The 20,140-nt window shown below is 39.5% G+C and overlaps 1 protein-coding gene across 1 annotated transcript in view; it reads left to right on the forward strand.

The window, feature by feature from the left end:
* VPS13A (vacuolar protein sorting 13 homolog A) overlaps window positions 1-20,140 on the forward strand; it is a 286,528-nt gene that overhangs the window by 177,237 nt on the left and 89,151 nt on the right. Inside the window, exons 43-48 of the mRNA XM_065406641.1 lie at window positions 3,588-3,743; window positions 3,924-4,185; window positions 5,216-5,376; window positions 14,368-14,471; window positions 15,580-15,877; window positions 17,770-18,165. Of these exons, the coding sequence (XP_065262713.1) occupies window positions 3,588-3,743; window positions 3,924-4,185; window positions 5,216-5,376; window positions 14,368-14,471; window positions 15,580-15,877; window positions 17,770-18,165 (1,377 nt within the window). The remainder of the gene's footprint in view (window positions 1-3,587; window positions 3,744-3,923; window positions 4,186-5,215; window positions 5,377-14,367; window positions 14,472-15,579; window positions 15,878-17,769; window positions 18,166-20,140) is intronic.

A 20,140-nucleotide genomic window follows, 5' to 3' on the forward strand; every position in this document is an offset into this window, starting at 1 on the left:
TGTTGTTTTTGGAAGGCCTCGTTTTCGCTTGCCTTCAGGTGTCCATCTTATTGCTACTCTGGTGATGGAATCAGTTTCCATCCAAAGCACATGATCGATCCATCTCCAACGCCTCCTGGCAGTGATGGTGCTCAGATCCTTTTGGCTGCACTGTGTCAATAGATCTTGGTTTGAGATTGTTCTGGGTCAAAAGAGATGGAGGATTTTTCTGAGGCAGGTTGTATGTAATGAAGATGGTTTAGACATGTCATACTTTCTCAATCCCCAGCATTCTGCACTATAAAGTAGTGTTGAAAGTACGCAGCTCTGATAAATCTTGAGTTTGGTTTTGGTGTTGTATTTTGATGATTTCCAGACTGTATTTAAGCTCCTGAAGGATGTTCCTGGCTTTATTGTTTTTGTTCCGGATGTCCTGGCTTGTTCCACCATCCTGGCTAATGGTGCTGCCCAAGTATGTGAATGTTTCTACATTGCTGAGAACATAATCCTCTATCCGGACTGGTGATGGTGAGGCAATATTAAGGGTCCTGATAGCTGTCTTATTGCGGTTGATTTTCAGTCCAATTTGCTGGCTGAGTGCGTTGAGTCGAGTTGTTTTTTTCTTGTATATGGTGTTGGGTATATGATAGGAGAGCAACATCATCTGCGAAGTCCAGGTCTTCAAGGGATGAGAAGAGTGTCCATTTAATGCCTCTTGGCATGTCTTCTGTTGTACACCGCATTACCCAGTCAATGGCAACGTTGAAGAGGATTGCAGACATGACACACCCCTGACATACTCCTGTTTTGACTTCAAAACTGAACTCTCTATGATCAACACTGCAAGTAAAGTTGAAATAGAAGCTTTTGATGACGTTGATTATACGAAAAGGAATTCCATATGCCCGCAGAATGCGCCATAGGCTGGTCCTGTGAATGCTATCAAAAGCCTTCTTAAAGTCTATGAAATTTATGTAGAGTTGCCGTTGCCACTCTAAGCACTGTTCTATTATGTTTCGTAGAGTGAAGATCTGGTCTGTGCATCCACGCTCTTTCCAAAAAACAGCTTGCTCTTTTCTGAGAACGCTATCAACTGCCTCTGATATACACTGGACTATGATCTTATACAATACTTTGCTTGACACAGATAAAAGTGTGATACCACGCCAGTTATTACAATCACTGAGAGTTCCTTTCTTTGGTATCTTCACTATAATCACATTGGTCCACTCATCTGGTACTTTTTCCCTTTTCCAGACTGATGTCAACAGAGGGGCCAGGATAGATGCTGCTAATTTAGGATTTATCTTGAATAATTCTGCATTCAAGTTATCCTTGCAAGGAGCTTTCCCATTTTTTAAGGATTTGATGGCTTGAATGATCTCTCTTCCTTTGTTGGGGTGTCTGTGTTGATATCAAGATCTTCTGCCTCCTGAATGTTTGCTTTCTCTTTAGGTGGCTCCCTGTTCAGCAATTTTTTGAAATGCTCTGTACAGCGCATTTCTTGTTCTTTTTTGGTTGTTAGTAGGTGTCATTATTTGTTCCTGATGAGAGTGTTTGTTGGTGTCTGCTGTTTACCACTGATAAGCCGCGTCATTTTGTAGACGGTTCCTTGTTCACCACGAGCAGCTGCATCCTCTGCTTGTGTTGCCAGATTATAAATATAATGCCATTTGTCCGCTCTCAAAAGGCATTTGACCTCCTGGTGTGCCTTGCTATACTGCTCGTGGTATTTGTCCTTCAGCTTCTGGGATTTTGTGTCTAAAACTTTTTTCTTCATGGCTCGTCTGGTTTCTATGGCATTCCATGTGCTGGGTGTAATCCACTCCTTCCTTCTCTTCTGCCTGTAGCCTAGACAGGCTTCACTGCTCTGTTTATAAATTGCTGTTACTTTGTCCCACTTCTTGTTGATCTCCTCATCTGTATTCCCCTCCTCTTCATCAAGGTCTGCAAGTGCTTGAAACCTGTTCTTTAACTGCAGAACGAAGGCTTTCAGTATTTCAAGGGACTTTAGCTTGTCAATATCATAACGTCTATGTCCCTTGTTTGGGCCCACACATCTCAGATTTAGCTTGATGGAGGTTGTCACAAGGTGGTGGTCGCTGCCAACATCTGCACCCCTTCTCACTTTCACATGTGTCAGTGAGCGTCGCCATTGATCATGATATGGTCAATCTGGTTCTTATCTCTGCCACTTGGAGAACACCATGTCAGCTTGTGAATTTCACGATGTTCAAATAGGGTTTCGCCGATGACTAGGTCGTTCATATTACAGAAATCAACAAGCCTTTCTCCGTTTTCATTCATAGCGCCACACCCATGTCTTCCCGTTGCTCTGTCGTTGTTTGTGTTGTCCTTACTGACCTTGGCATTCAGGTCTCCCATGACAATAGGTCGTAGCATGGTACGCTCTCTAACTCCGCCTGTAGTGTAAGGTAGAATTTGTCCTTTACTTCCCCATCACTGTCATTTGTCGGAGCATAACACTGAATCAGGGTGATACTATGTTTTCCTTTCAGTCTGGCTCTCATAAGTCTGACACTGATGGATTTCTATTCAAGCAACGAATGCTCCACTCCCTTCTTCAAAAGGATGGCAACACCCTCATGGTGTTGTACATCATCCCATCCAGAAAACAGCAAAGTTTCTCCTAAGGCTGTTGTTAATCTTCCTGATCCCATCCATCTGCTCTTGCTGACACCCAGGATGTGTAAGCTGTAGCGTCTCATCTCTGCTGTGACCTGAGCTAGCTTCCCTGCTAGGCAAATTCTCCTGCTCCAGTGCATCAGGTGTGCACACATCTAAGTGGAATACACATCTGCATTACATCTCAAAGAACCACTGTTACTGTTACTCTATCTAGAAGAAAAATCTGTCTGACTATGCCAGGTTTCAGCTAGCATGGAACTTTTGTCTTTGACATTTTAAAACAAGTACTTTGAATGGAAACTATCAGAATATTAATCCTTGTCAATGGCATAGGTTTTTCAATAGAGTGCAGCTTCTGGGTGCTGCTGAATTACAGCCTGCTTTTTTTTTAAGGATAGTTGCCCTTTGCTCAAGGAATGCTGTGTTAGTTGTGTGTATTCCCTTAATAATTGGTTATATTTATGGGATATTAATTAATCATATTTTATACTAAAAATAGCTTTTAGGTGGTATAGAGAAGGTTGGATTTAAATTTTCAGATTAGAAAAAATGCGGTAAACCTAAAACAAATGTGGATCCTGACTTCTTTCCAGTCTGAGACTTTGAGCAATACCTCTCTTCCTATAAACAGTAGAGAGACTAGTCCATAAAGCTCTGAGGCTTGGTGTCAGCCTTTTCATTCTTCTTTCATCTTCTGGATGCTGCTCTAATTTTCACCAGATGGTTATTATTCTCAGGGGACTATATCCCAGCTCTGAGTAGTCCAAGTGCAGCTATTTTTCCTTTCTGCCCCCGACATACCCCCAGCAGTGGCAGGAACTCTGTCATCAGTATTTTCAGGCTGAGAAGTGCAGTCCAAATGTCTCGGTTTGATGCAGAGATTATTCCTAGAAAGAAAATCATTGGATGATTAATTTCCCATTTTCTTTTTTGGTTAAATTCATTTTTGGCTTTTTTAGATGAAAAAGAAGGCTAAAGAAGCATTAGAATCAGATGCTGAAGAAGAACACTACAAGGTGCCAGAATATAAAACAGTAATAAACATCTCCTCGAAAGACCAGCTGAACATTACACTATCCAGATGTGGACTACAAATGTTGAGTAACCTGGGCATGGTAAGAAATATCACCTATCTATTTAAATGGGGACTTGCTCACAATCAAGAAATTCAGTGTTAGATTGGATGACTTTTTATACAGGTAATCCAGATTTAAATAACACTTTGGTATTTGGTACCACTTGGGGTTATTTGTGCTTTTAAATATATATTTTAACAAATTTATTTTGTTCTTTAGGCATTTGCTGAAGCAGCTAGCAAAACTTCAGACATCTTCAAAAAAGATCAAGCACCATTTGTAATAATGAATTCCTTAGGACTTCCCATCACTGTCTCACCCAGTGATTCCTTTAAAGTCCTTAATGTTGAGTCTGGAGCAAAAACATTTCATTTAAAAGATGGGGAAAGTCTAAATATGGAGTTTCTTAGAACTAAAAGTGAGAGTGACCAGTTCACAGCAATGACCACCCTAAGCAGCAAAATGTTTTACATTCAGCTCAGTAAGTTGCATAATAAATCTTCTGCTTTTGTATACATCAGTAGTGCATCTTCCCAGTGAAGAAAATAATGCGCGTTTCATATGATTTTTTATTATTTGAAAGGGATAATTTCTGGCTTTCCAATGACATAGTAATATCTGAAATCTTTCTTTAGAGTCGTATCAGATTTGTTTTGTGTGTATGTAAATATTTTCAAATTTACATATGATGCACTTGAGCGTAATTACTGTTGTCTGCTGGTTTATTCTATGCCATAATAATGTAGGCCCCAATTTTTGGACAGGCCTTGTCTCAGTCTCTGATTTTTGTGTCTGGAAACAAGTAGTTCAGTCTTCATTTGCATACACAACGTTAAGTGCAAAATTGTGCCTCCAAAATTTGAGTCTGTTTCTGGAAAGTTTAAGCATTTATATATTGTGCTCCTGGAAAAGGTGATTTTTAATAAAGATTTTAAAGAAAATTAGCATGGCTTATTAATTAAAAAAATAATGAACCTATTTTAATACTGTATAGCTTGCAATTGAATAACGTTGATAATGCTAGTTTATTAATTGTGAATTTTGGACTTTTCAAAACTAGTTTGTCAGAGCACCTTCAACCACTTATTTCATTATTACTGTGAAACATTAATGAGTGAAGCTACGGCACCACAGCAATAAAACTTTTTTTAAAAAGACGCAAAACATAATGTCAGTTATCAATCCTTGCAAAACAATTTTTGATGATTTGTAGTGGTAAAAGAAACATTAAAAATATTAGAGATTAACTCATCCTTTCTGGAAATAATTTTGTAGCATTAGCCAAACTACTATGCAACTTTACTTCTAAGAGAGTGACATTCAGATCAGAAATAGCATAATTCCATATTATATTTTGTAAACGGGTGAATATTCTTCATGTTTCCAGATCGATTTACAGTAAAAATTCTTGAACACAGACTTTTTGTATGAATTGTTGTTTTTTCAGATGTATGTACATGCTGCTTTGATTGCTTCATTAATTTATAACTGTGTATTTTTTCAACTTTGAGGTCCTCAAAAACACTCCACTGCTGACAAGATTCCGTTGACAAAAGTTGGTCGATGTCTTTATAGAGTAAGACATGAGGAGTCGGGTGTTGAAAGATCCATTGTTTGTCAAATTGATACGGTTGAAGGGAGTAAGATGATAACTATACGTTCTCCTGTACAGGTACTACAGTTTTCTTACAATACCATTTTATAAGACTGTTAATATGGGTGACTTTATTATAATTCCACATCACCCATGTTTACAATCATGTTTTAAGAACAGTTATTGAGAGAACTGTTCTAGCACAGATTCTCTTACCGGTGTGGACTGGAATTGTTTTAGCACGGTTACAGGTAATCATTAGAGAGATTTTACAGCACTTGCTTTATATAATACATTTCACAACAGAAAAAGCCCATTCACACTGACCAGGGAAACAGCTATATCATAGTTTCAACTATTGTGGGACAAGAACATGAGGTTCTGTTCTCCTATCCCATGTATGAATGTGAGTCTCTATTCTCTTTTCCCAAACAAGTTGTGGACTAGTCATGGAAGCCTATTCCATAGTTGGGAATGTTTTGCCTTAAGTCTTGGGATATTAAGGAATGATCTGAAAGAGCTTAAATGTATTCTGCAGCCCAGCATATCCCACAATTCTGGACAACTGGGACACTCCCCCTGACACTGAGCAGCTCACAGAGGTGGATCAAAGTTTTGGTGCTGTGTCCTCTGACCATGCCCCCTCTGCTCCTGCTTGCTGCCAGTTCCTCTGCTCTGCAGCAGCAGTCGGTTGGTGGTATGATTGCTCCTGCCCCCATTTGTTTGTTAGTTTAATTTTTACCGTTTTTGAGCAGTGGCAGGCAGTTATTTCTTTCTGGCTTCCTCTTTCTCCTTGGTTATTAACATTTTGGTGGTTTAATCCACCTTATCCTCTGCCAAAGCTTCTCCCTGTTGGCTTCTCTGTCCCCATACAGGCAGGGCAGAGCAGTCAAAAAGCACCAGGTTAAATCCAAGCAATGTTCCGTTTGTGAGGTAGTCTTCCCAGGAGTGACAGACGATGAGTTGTGCCTAGCCTGCACCCAGCCAGCAAACTTCAAAAGGGTCAACATATAGATGAATAAAACGAAGTTTCAGTTGGGGAATCTGGCCTGTATGGTGTCATCCCTTTCCTGGGGGTCTTCCTGATTTCAGTGGATTTAGCACATGCATACTTCTATATTTTCTTCAAACTGTGTCACCGCAGACCTCTGAGGTTTGCCTATGGCAGGAAACATCAGTATCAAACAGTCCTGTTCAGCCTGTCCTCAGCCCCCAGGTGTTTATAAAGATGGTGGTGGTGATAGTTGCCAGACTCTGGTCACAGGGAATGCGCCTGTATCCATTCCTGAACCACATCCCGATGAGAGATCCATCACAGTCAGCAGCACACAGAGCTATGTCTTGGACATTGATCTCCTACAGGTGCATGGCTTTATCAACGTAAAGAAAAGTTTCCTGACTCCATCCACCAGCATAATTCATCTGGGAGCAGAAATAGATGTGTTGATAGCAAAGATCTATCCATCACTAAAAACATTTCAGAAAAATCTTGGCTCTTATCTTGCTCTGAAGCTGCAGGAAGACTACCATACCACTGTGCCTTCAATTGCTAGGCCTTCTGGTGTCATATATAAAGATGATTGCATCAGCACAATCACATATCAGAAGCCTTCGTGCTAAAGGTGTGGGACTGCTCCCTGGAATACATGAAAGATTAAGTACAGATTCCAACACAGGTACTCTACTCCCTACAGTGGTGGTTAGACCATGACAGTGTCTGCAAAGTCATGCCCACCTGCCTTCGGGATGCTCTCTTTCTCACAACTGACTAGCACACTTGGAGACTCAAGCATCTCAGGGCCTCTGGAGCCTGGAGGAAAATGCTCACAGCATAATCTCTGTAGAGTTGAAAGAGTGGTCAAGCTGGCCCTGAGAAGGTTCCATTCTGGAATAGAGTGGAACTATGTCCTGGTTCAATCAGATAACATGACTGTGGTCACATATTTAAACAACCAAGGGGGAACAAGGAGTCCAGTGCTATATGCAGAAGCAATGGAAATAATGAAGGTGGGTGGAGCAGTTTCTTTTCCTCCAAGAGATTCCCCATAAAAGGGGATCTGAAACAAAAAGCCGACGGGCTCAGCAAACACAGGGTCAGTAACTCCAAGTGGTGATTGAATCAGAAGGTTTTCAATCTTAATGTTCAGACTTTTTGTCTCCGTTCAACCGACTTCTTCACAAATTATACGAATGCAAAGAGGCCAAAATACTTCTCCAGGAAGACAGACTCCAGATCCAAGGGGACAGATGCCTTATCACACAGTTGTCACAGGACCTTTTCTATGTATTTCCACCATTTACACTAGTGGGGAAAGTGATCCAAACAATCAAGTGAGAACAAGCATCCACATTGGCTGAGGAAACACCTTGGTTTCTGACCTGATAGAGCTGAACCAGAGGCCTCCACTCCAGCTTCCATGGAGACTGGAAATTCTCTCAAAGTCCTTTTCTTCATCTGTATCTGCAGTGGTTTCAGCTAACAGTTTTTCTTTTGAGAGAAAAGCACTAGAAGGTGTGGGCCAGCCCTCCAGAGTCTTTAAGGCCTTTACTTTCATCTAGGCCAGTATTGATACTAAAAACAGAGATTAATAAGACTGGGACTTTTCAGCCTGGAAAAGAGATGACATAGGGAGCATATGATAGAGGTCTATAAAATCATGACTGGTGTGGAGAAAGTAAATAAGGAAGTGTTATTTACTCCTTCTCATAACACAGGAACTAGGGGCCACCAAATGAAATTAATAGGCAGCAGGTTTAAAACAAACAAAAGGAAGTATTTTTTCACATGACGCACAGTCAACCTGTGGAACTCCTTGCCGGAGGATGTTGTGAAGGCCAAGACTATAACAGGATTCAAAAAAGAAATAGATAAATTAATGGAGGATAGATCCATCAATGCTATTAGCCAGGATGGGCAGGGATGGTGTCCCTAGCCTCTGTTTGCCAGAAGCTGGGAATTGGCAACAGGGGAATGATCACTTGATGATTATCTGTTCTGTTCATTCCCTCTGGGGCAGCTGCCATTGGCCACTGTCAGAAGACGGATACTGGGCTAGATGGACCTTTGATCTGACCCAGTATGGCCGTTATGTTCCTATACTCCGCTATAATGTCCAGATTCATTTGCTGGTGCCAAGAGCACAGTGCAAATCCCATAAAGCTAGGAATACCAGTCATTTTGGACTTTCTCCAAGAAGGCAGAAACAGAGGTCTCCAACCCAGCACCATTATATGTAAAGTATCTGCTCATAGATAGTAGTGTGCTTTATCCAGGGACCCTAGACTTACTTGCAGAAAACCCCCAGGTAGCCAAGTTTCTTAGACCAGTACAATCCGACTGGCGGTCAGGCCCCTCATCCAAAATGAAACCTGCTTGTCCAGTGGTATTACCTTTAAAATTATACCATCTTGGTCATGGAACCAGTCTTGTGTCCATAACCCAAAAAAAATGCTTGCTTTATAAACCGGGAATTATTAAAAATAAAGGGAATCCTGATGCCTATTTATTACTTGCTCCCAAGTAATCAGCAATCTCCTGTAAGAATCCTTTTGACTCAACAGGGCATACTTCATATTTAAATTTGTTTCAGTTTTTGTGCAGTGAGACACGGGTTTAATTGTAGAAAGTCAGGGAATTTTTAGTCCTGGAAAGCCCACAATGCACCAATCCTTACAGGAAGTATTTTTTCTTATTTTTCTTACTTATTTTTTCACTTTGTTCTTTGACATCCTGACTCATTCAGGCCCTCTTAATCTTCCTAGCTTCACTGGGTCAGACTACAGGAAGGGTCATATCTGTGACCTAATTGACACATAGCTGATTTGAGATGTTCTGAACAGTCTCATCCTTTAAGATGCCATATCCCTCACTGTTGATATTTGTAGCCCTTTCAATCTTTGGTTTTGAAAACAAAGGGCTGCCCTTTGAGTGACTGCCCACGCGTTTTCCACTCTTTGTAAGCATGCTCTCACAAGCACGAGATTGTATTATTTTGAATGGCAGTGTCCATTGGGCTGCACCTGCTTCTTTACTGCCCTCTCGTTTCCTGTAGCCATGGACATAAAGGGCCCAGTGGCTGCAATCCACATTCAGTTCCTTTTTGCCCCCTATGATTGCGAGGTGGAACCCTGTAGTGTCCAAGTTCCTTGCTCTTAGCAAGTTAGCTAGCATAGTTTGTATTAGTTCAGAATAGTTGTTAATTATTGTACTCTAGATGAGGTTTTGGGTTTTTTTTGTTCCTTCCCCTATGCTCTGTTGGTTTAAAAGAAATGTTCGACTTAAGAATAGAGTTGTGATATGTTTTCTTTCTCCCTATATAACCTCTGTACAAGGGCCTTATCCCCTCCCCATAACCACCATACAGCAGTTCTGAAATGGCCAACCATAAGTTGCTGGTGTTCACTTTGCCTCTCCTGCAGTGCACTGATGCCTAGGAATGACAGGCACTTCAGATGTCTGTTATGCCTGGGAGACAGACATGCTCCAGAACGCTGCTCTGTTTACAAAATCTTCTCCAAGAGGACCCAGAAGGCAAGAGATGCAAAACTGAAACACTTTCTCCCAGAGAGGCCCATGCAAGTCTCATTGGATCCTGGCAGACTTTTGGAAAACCTCCAGATATCAGGTTAATCCAGTGCCCAGGTGAGCTGAGATGCCCAGCTGAGTTACTGAGCCATTTCGCATAAGCCCCTTTCATTGTCCATTTTGGTGGTGTCCTCAGCAAGTGGCCAGAAGGAGCATCACTTCCAGGACCAAGGCAGATACTGATTTCCTTCTTCAAATAGGGATCATAGGGCTTTCCCCTAAGGCTCACTTCTCTAGAAGCCTAAAAGTGGAGTCCAACACTGAAACTCAACCCAGCACCAGTTGTTTCTGTCCATACCAGAAACCACAGTGCCTCCAACACCAACCTCTCACCAAACACTCTGGCACTGAGCATTGTGCTGCTGAGTGTCTCTATCGTGAGATGTCTCTCTTTGGCACAAACTACTTTTTTCAAAAACAATGGAGACTGCCGCTCCAGTGGCTCAAGGACTGTGTGTATCAGCACCAATGTACTACTTGATGCGAACAGACCTTTCTCATTGAGAGGCTACAGAAGGTCATTACCAAATAACCCACAGTACCAACAAGGCATGTGTAACAGAAGTGCCCCTCAACCTCAGAGGCACATAGCAGGGCTTCCTCTCCTGAGCATGCCCCCTCTTCTCTTGTCTGGCACAGTGAGAGTCCGGCAAAGAATTGAAGGATGAATCCTTGAGGGATACCAGAAAAATCGGGAACCAATAGGGAGCGCCCTTTGGGTATCCACCAATCGCACCTGTGCTCGTTCCCCTGGGAAGTAAATCCATACTCAGGGAATTGGCATAATCCGGGGTCTTTAGAGACAGATTCACTTTGCCAAGTATGCAGCTTCATTTGTATCAGGCTTCTCTCCTGTCCCATCTTCAACTTGTGAAGGGCAAGGAAGAATATAGTAGGAATGGCCATTCACCCAAACCTTATCAGCCTTTGGCCATCTTATTGCCCTTTCCAGATAAAGCTGTTAGGGCCCCACCCCCCAGTCACAGCTTCTATGGATGAGCTGAAAGTCTTCCAGGACTTATTGAAAAGAATTATGGAGATGCTGGACATCCCACTGGAAATTTATACAGGAGAAAACACCACAAACTTCTGGATATTCTTTAGTCTTCCTTTATGGGGCAACTGGCTAAGCCCCTTAATGATGGGCTACTCAGACTGGCCAAAATGATTTGGCAAATGCCTGTCTCAATGACAGCAGCCTCTAAAAGCAGCCAATAGATATTAAGTGACTGCTAAATGGTTTGAATATATTTACCAGTACACTACCTCTAATGCTCTTGTGGTGGCGGCAGGTCAAGAAAAATCAAATCAGCAAGGTCAGCCCAAATCCACTTCTTTGGAGAAAGACCCAAAGAAATTAGACCTCTTTGGGAGGAAGGCGCCTCCTCAGCAAGCTCTCAGATGAGAGTAGCAAATTATTGGGCATTACTCTCAAAATACACCTTTCTGCTTTGGGACAGACTTTCCATCTGCATAGAGTCCTGAAAGACTAGCATGAGTAATTAAAATCCCTAATGACTGGCACGTGAAGCAGCCCTCAGTGCATCTGACACAGCAGCCAGAACAATAGTCACCACCATGTTGATGAGATCTTCCTGGTTGCAGGCATTGGAATTCCCATGGAGGTCCAGGTAAGCATTGAGGACCTCCCACTTGAGGGCAACAAGCTCTTCTGTGAGGTATGGATGAAACACTCCATAAGACTCAAGAACATTCATAAGATCTTTGGGTGTGTATATCCCAACCCCAAAAGAGGAAGCGTCCAACACAACCATTTTATAGACAGAGGCCACAAACTCAGTCCTACTCACAGCAATGGTCTTCAGAACGCCTGAAGAGGTAATTTCACCAGAGGTGGTGATCTGCCTCTTCCTCAGCTGCCCCACAGTCTCTCAGGCATCAGGTAAGAAATGGTTTTGACACACATATCAAGACACTAGCTGGACCACCGTCAGATCCACTTTCCTCCAACCCCCCTTTTTCCAACTGCTTTTCCTATTTCCAAGAAGCCTGGACTGAGGGTCCTCAAACTAATCAGCAAGGGATGTCCCATATAGTTTTAAAATGTTCAAGCTCCTTTCCTGTCCTTCTTCAGGGACACTTCTCAAGAGACTGTTGAAGCAAGAAGTACGTTGCCCTCATTCAGGTGGGAACAGTAAGAGAAAGGTCTCCAGAGTTCAGGGATAGGTGATTTCATTCATATTGCTACTTAATCCCAGAGAAGAAAGGGGATTGGAGACCTATCCTTGATCTTCATAGTAATCTCAACATCTTCATCTGTTGCTTCAAAATTCTGTAGAGTTCCCTTGCTTCTGTTACCTCCTCTTTGGATCCAATGGACTGCTTTGTGGCTCGACATAAAAGACACCTATTCCTACATTTCATGGGACTCCCACCTCCTTCCTAGAATGTGAGCAGTTATCAGAGAAAGCTAATGCTGAGCTGCTCAGATAGAAAATCTTTTCCATTTGGCTTTATATATCTGTCTAATATAAGATTTTCTGCTTTGGAGCAAGAAGTCTTGAACCACAGCCAAGTAGCTTTTCTGTAGTCAGCCAGCATCCAAGCTGTCAGATGCAATGTGCAGGGTCTGGATAGACATCCCCAAGCAAGTGTCAATCCTCCAAGGAGATGAAATCAAACCGTTTTCCTATTGCTAACACCTTTGCTTCCTCAGAGCTGATTTCAACTGAGTGTTCAGTAATAGAGGAGGAAGACTTCAGTGTCCAAGCTGGTAAGCCCACGTCCATCCTTGTCTTCTACAGATAACTCTGTAGTCTCCCTATTGTCTTCAGTCTTGAAACAGGTAGACTTTGCTACCATGTCACCCAGAAGCCTTTTCTGAATCTTGATCCTTCTCTGAGGTATTTGCATTGTGTCTCTACCTGCAAATACCAGAGGTGGTTCAGCTGTTTCCACTAATCTCTGGGATTTAGCCATGCCCTTCTGCCTTCTGAAGCAGAATCTTGGCTTCCAGAGCTGTAAATATATTGGAAGTTTAGGGCTTCTACTTTGTCCATTGCAATCATAGTTGTAAAGCTGATCTTGAGACGGCAGTAAGCAAAATCATTTCACTTATTTTTTTTATCCCTTAGGGGACCAGATTTCCAGAGCTGTGTCCCTTGAATGATACCATCTGCTGAACTCATTTTTCCTTACTGCTTGCTCGTCCCTAGTGTCTCAGACTGTGGGATAGGTTGTTATCCAGTAGAAAAAGCTAAGCTGCCACCAGTATTTCCACATTTGTAAGAGAAGCCCAGCACAGATGTTTCACACTGGAGGGGAGGTTATTCATAAAAAAAGGAGTAATCAGATAAATACTTGATTGATACTTCATATATCAGAATTTTCTACAAGAGGATGCAGAGTCTGTCTGCTTAGTCTAATCTCAGATACATGGGTTTATTGTGTAACTTCTACAGTTGATGATTTTATGAAATATATCAAATGAAGGCCTTGCCAAAACAGATCAGAATCAATATCTGATAGAAAAGTGAATATATTCACATTTCCTTGTAGAAAATTCAGTTTTTTTAATTTCATGCTTTTTAATATTATTGGCTTAATAATCCATTTGTATACACCTCTACATATTTCAGGGCACCAAAATAGTATCAGACATCTCTCCCAAGAGAGACATTATTAAGAACACTAAAAAAGGATTTTTTAAAAACAAACTAAACTGATTTAGCAATATTCATTACCTGTTTGTTGCCAAGTATGAATCACACTAAGACCTAAAAAAAAAAAGTGTGTGTACATGAGGAACATTAATCATGTGCAGTTTTGATTATAATAAATGTGATGGCTGAAGAACTTTTTTTTTTTTTTAAACAGTTGCTAAAATTTTGTAGTACTTTCTTCTGTAAGTTTCTTGACCTGCAAACACTTAACTTCATGTTTTGAAACGTGTGTTGTGGGAGGTATTGATCATTGTAGCAGTGGAGATATGGCTGCATGTTTTGCATCTGTTGTTCGGCATGGTGTGATGTTGCTTTTTTGTGTTAGTGTGTCCTGGTCTGTGGAGAGCTTGTTTCTGATGATGAGCTTGAAGCGGTTCGGGGATTGTTTGAAGGCCAGAAGAGGTAGTTCAAGAAATATTTCTTTCAGGATGGTGTCCCCATTAAGTATGGGTTGTAGTTGTTTGCTGATACCCCATGTGGGTTCCAGTGTGAGGTGGTAGGTGACAACTTAGGGGTGTGCGGTTGGAGGGGGTTTTATATCTGTATTGAAGCAGGTTCTCTTGAGGTATTTGGGTTGCCCGTTCCATGATGTGAGCTACTTCTCTGGTGGAGTGTCCTTGTTTGGTGAAAGCAGTCCTGAGTGTATTAAGATGTATATCCTGGACTTTCTCCTCTTGATTACTGGAAATCTACAGGATTGGTTATAAGGAATTTCTCATTCTGCACTTTACCATAATTGAAATATTTTAGATCTTTAAGGCTTTTATTAATGTAATTTATGCAGACTTTTATTTTTCACAGATAAGGAATCATTTTTCAATTCCACTGAGTCTTTTTGAAGATGGAACATGTCTAGGAACTGCTTCACCAATAAACGAATTTAACATACCACTGACCTCTTACAGGTGATCATTTACATTCTTCTTTTAATATAGACTATATTGTATAAGTAATGATGGCTAACCTAGTAAATACAAAGACAAGTTATACATATTTTTTGATTGAAAATTAACCAAGTTTTCCAGAATTGTTCTTTTCATTATTGAAAGGTTAGAACTGTTGATGATATAGAAGTAGCCATACCATGTCAGGCTAAGATTTTCTCAGCGCCTCAAAGTTAAATAGGATAAATATTTGGCAGGGAGACTTTGAGCTGCTCCAAGTCTGGGATTTTTAAAGGAGTTTAGGGTAGTGGGCATCTGATTCCCATTGACTCCTTTGAAAATTCCAGCCCAAGCGCTGCAGGAAGTGATTATGGTCATCCAATAAAGAGCAATCTCTACACTTGATTGAATGATTAGGGGTGCTAAGATTGAAATTCCTTCTGCCCCTCCCATTGTCACCTTTGGAAAACATTTTTTGCTACATTTTATTGTAAATACTGTAGTTAAATTATATTTCTGATTATATTATTTTTTCAAAATGATTTAGTGGTGTTAGTAACATCAGATTCATTGCACAGGTAGTTCCGTCAGTCTGACTGTAGGAGCATCCTACTAATAGGTTTAATCAGCTGGACACATGTTTACTCTAATACAGTGGCTGAATCTAGGAAGCAAGTTAGATTAAATTGGTGCTGTACTTAAAAAAGCAAGATATCTGACATTATCCCTCATATTTTATGCTTTATGTGCCTCAGAGAAGGGCAGTATCTGAGATTAGCTTGACGCCCCACAACAGAAAAACACAGGAATCTTGGCTCCTACTCTTCCTAATACACAGAGAGGTTTCAAGGCCCCTTATGTGTCTCCAATAGTCACTGCTTTCCAGTGAGTTCTGTAATGGGGTGCACATACCACTCAAAGAACCCTTTGGTTAGAAGCATTTTTTTTGCTTCCTCTTTTAATAGCTTTGTTTTGTTTTAATTTTATATTGAGAAACAGTTGTTTAAAACCAACAAATCAGGTAAATATATAATATTTGAATTTTGTTATTAAAATTTCTATTTTTAAAAGTTTGTTACTGAGAGATTAGAAAGCTATCAGAAGAGTTTAAAAATGTTTTCATCTGCAGATCACTACTTTGTTTGCAACCAGTAACTGATGAAAATGGAATTGGTGGAGAATATGAAATGTGTGAAGGAATTAGCTTTGATGAAATTATGAAAAATTTTGGCAACTTAATACAGAGGAAATGCCAGTCCGTGAAATCAACTAATCATTCACTTATCATTAATGTTGTGCCAGTAAAAGATACCTTGACATCTTCAGTATGTGCAGATGATGGATGGGATTTACCATACGTTATTCATTTATGGCCCTCTGTCCTTCTCCGCAATCTTCTTCCTTATCCAATTACTTATTCTCTAGAGGTAATCTTTACAATTATTATTTTTGTATTGTTCCGGTATATGCTGTGTAATTTGGTTGAAAGTAAACATTCTTTTACGGGGAGGCCTAAATAAGCACAGAAATGTTTCTGCGGCATTATTGGTTAAACATAACTATAGATGTTATAGGAGTGATGTTTGGTCTATTGGAGGAGAAACAGATACCATAGTATGAAAGATGCTATCCTGAATTATAAATACATCAAATATATGAAATGCAGGCAAAGAGAAACTTCAACACTTCCACTATAGGCAAGTTTAGTACAGTACATATTAACTTTGCCATACGAGACTCCATTTTTGATTGTCAAGTAGAGCTGGATCCTAGTAACTCTCTGCAGCGTAAATATGCAAGATCCTTTTTCATGTGGACTGTGACTGCCTCAAGAAACAGTGGCATCAATAGGAGTACGTCCTAGTAAATTACCAAGAGAAGGGAAAATTTAGAAGGGAGACACCAAAAATAAACATCCATTTTGATGTAAGTGCTCTTTATATTCAGCAAACAGACATACAAATAATAAACAAGTCCTGTTCTGAGCTGAGTTGTCAAAACTCACCAAGTGACTCTCTCAAGTAGAGACTATTACTTCTAATACAAATAAGAGCAACAGATAGACTGTTTTCCACATTTGTCATTAAATAAAACAAATTCCAGAAACAGATGCAGTTAAAAAAAATTAACTTTTGCCTACCTCAGGCTGATAATAGGTACTTCAGTTGAACTCTGCAATGATTTTAGATTCCCTATAGATAATGGGTAAAATATTTTAACATTGACTTAGGAGCCTAAATCGCATTGAAAATCATTGTATCAATGGGTACTTAATTCACCCTTTTTCATCTTTGTTTAAAAAAAGTGGGGTGGTTACAGATTGGTTATTGACAGGCATTGTTTACATAATGATGACTTTAAAAATGAAGAGGTTTGCCCCCTCCTCAGAAAAACAATCTTTTGACTCAGAAGTGCTTCTTAATTAGACTAATGTGAAATTTTCCTTTTTGGGGGAAGGTGTGGAATGTGCTATATATGGCTTTTCAATACCAGGTGCACTTGGTAATTAAACAGATAAATTATAGCTTCCAGTGTGGATTCCAATCTTCTTTCAGATTTGAGATGCATGTCGTGGTGATGAGTGGTGTACTGTTTTTAGTTCCAGATGATTTTGGCCATGCTAGAACCCTTGAAGACAGAAGTTGGTTGGTAGTAAGGGGCAATTTTATGTCATCACCAAAGGATTTTATCAATTGTGTTCAAGTATCTACTGTATTTCTAGAGTTGCTTGATGTATATATGAGATCAATCACTGATGATTATTTTTTAATTTCATATCAAATGTATGGGGTTTTCATATGAATACAAATAAAAGTTAATCCAAAATGAAGGAAATTCACTATCATTAAAAAATGTGTAATTGAGTGATGACTACTAGAGATTTTTTTCCAGTGAATTCAATAAAAGTTGCTAAATCTCAAAATACTTTTGCATTGTTTAAATAAGTTTTTCATAATCATTTATTAATTTATTACATTATCATTTATTACTTTTGAGTGACTAAAATGTGCTAAGGATTTCATAAACAAGACAAATTCCCTGCCAAAAAAAAATTACATAATCAAGTCAAAGAAAAACAATATGGAGAGAATCGAGGGAAGAAAAGGACAGAGAGGGTACAGTAATAAGATTAAAGGATTGTTTATGGCACAAAACTTAGTAATTAACTGACATATGTACATGCTTTTTAATATTTTGCTTATTCTGTGCATCTAAAATAAACTTTTTTAAAAGGTACATAAAAATGGCACAAATTAAACCAAGATGATGTTACAACTGTGTATCTTGTCCCATGTGAATGTAAAAAATTTTTTTTAAGGGAAATGATAACAAATGGGACACTCTAGAGGATGGATGTTCAACTCAGATTCATAATGCAGTATTGGATCAAACCAAGCTGGAATTGCAGTTACTTAATTATCTTGATCAAAATTGGAAAAGCGAGTACCATATAAGAACTAATCAGCAAGAAATTGGCTTCATCACATTCTCTTGTATCACTGAAGTGGATAAGACTGAACTAGATATTGCTGTTCATGTGACCTATGCAACTGGACAAATGATCATAGCAATTCACAGTCCGTATTGGATGGTAAACAAAACTGGCCGAATGCTGCAATACAAAGCTGATGGCATTCACCGCAAGCATCCTCCTGACTACAAAAAGCCACTTCTTTTTTCTTTCCAGCCTAAAAATTTCTTCCACAATAACAAGGTACTGTAAGTGAATTTTATTAATAAACTGACAGCTAAGTGAAATTAGTTGTCATCCTTCCTTTATTAATTGAAAGTTTTTCAGAACTTTGAAAACTAATGACAGCTGTAAATGTAGCAATAAAGTTTATTGTATTTACTAGATAGCATGAAATTAGTAAATTTGTGCACCAATACAGCATTTTATGAGATTTCTTAAGGAGATGAGAAATTTACCTATTTTTGGCTTGTAAGTGAAGCGGTAAAATAGGAACTGAAAAATCCTTTGAGGCGTGATGTATTACAATGGTCACCATTTAAAAAAAAAAAAAAAAGGCACGTTCACCAACAATTGCCATCATGATACAGGAGATACTGCAGGTATTTCTGTATTCTTGGAATAGGACATAGGAGCCAGATCCCACTTTGAGCACTTGCAGTTGCCACTGACAATGAAAAATGAAGAGATCAGTACTTCATATGATTTATCCCTAACATTGTGTCTTGGATGTTAAATTAAGAAAGCTACCATTGGTAAATGGTATTTATTACTTTAATAATGGGAGTGCCCAGATGCCCAAATCAGAAATAAGGAGTTCCATTGTGCTAGGTGCTATACAAACATATAGAAAGGCATGCTCTCTGCCCCAAACAGATTTCAGTCTTAAGGCCCTCATCCTACAAGCTGATCTCTATGAGCACAATAATTTGCCCATGTGGATCTCCTTGGGGATCCAGGTCTAACTGAAGATAAGACATGCTGTGCAAAGGTCTAGATTCTAAATGGTCCAGAGTGGGTGAAAGATAAAAAAACAGCTCAGCCTGTATCAACTTGGTTGAAAAATAAGCAAAAGTTGGAGAGCAAGAGACTGGTATAAACTAAATATGTGCAAACTGAAAAACTGTGTTTAGGCTTCTAAGGCTACTAGTGAGGTCAAAGGTGGGTGTAACAAGGAATTAATGGATTCTAGAAATGGAAGGAAATGTGTTTTTATTGAATGGTGATAATGGGATGAGATTGACCCAGCTTTTTTGGATGTTGTTTTTTTGGAGGGATTACTTGGCAATTTGCTTAAGCATGGAACCCTCCATTAAAATTATTAGGCCTTTGTTATTCTGATCCTAAAATATGCCATGATTAGAACAGGCCGGAGGGAAAGAGAGAACCACATAGCATTACTACTTCCATCTGCCTCAACTAAATGCTCAGCAAAGCCTTTGATGTTAATCTGTAGTTTTTGCCTTTGCCTCTCCTTATTTCTCCTTTTTTGTCTTCCTCTTTTTCCTTCTGTCTGACTTAGTCAGGCAAGACAAATCTGTCTTTTTACAACACTGCTATGAGCCTGTGACCAAAAAGCAAGCTTAAAAGTAACACTTTATACAGTCTGATTCTAGTAAAAGTTGACTGTCTTGGAGTGGCTATTAAGATAATGGTGTATGAATGTAATTTCCCAGGAACTGGGTTGAAAGCGAGGGAGTATGGGAGATAGAAGACGCATTGTCTGTTTTTACTATTTTTTTTTCTCCCTTTGTGCTTTTAGGTTTTTTTTAAAGAAATAAGATAGGTCATAACTACTACTCAAGACCATTTAAACTGACTTTTTCTTTTTCGCCAAAATAAAAGGACAGTTAACATCACGTTTAATACTAAGAACTATCAAACAGTTTAAAAGTATATAGTCAGAGGAAAGGGGAATATGGGAAATTGTTAAAATGAGTTTTACTTAACCTTTCAGACCCCAAATTAGGACATACCCCTACTCAGGGCAAAGCTTAAGCAAATGCTTAAAGTAAGGCTGCATAATGATATTGCTTAAAAGGTTAATATATTTTTAGTAGTGGTTGTTACAATGTGAGTAAGCTGGTGATAAGTTCACATAAAACTGCAATTTACTGTTTAATGTTGTAATAGTTAAATAAGAATGTTAAATCACCTTTAAATCACCTTGTTGAGACAGGTTTCAGAGTAGCAGCCGTGTTAGTCTGTATCCGCAAAA

Source organism: Emys orbicularis, chromosome 6 (genome assembly GCF_028017835.1).
Source record: "Emys orbicularis isolate rEmyOrb1 chromosome 6, rEmyOrb1.hap1, whole genome shotgun sequence".
Lineage (NCBI taxonomy): Eukaryota > Metazoa > Chordata > Testudines > Emydidae > Emys > Emys orbicularis.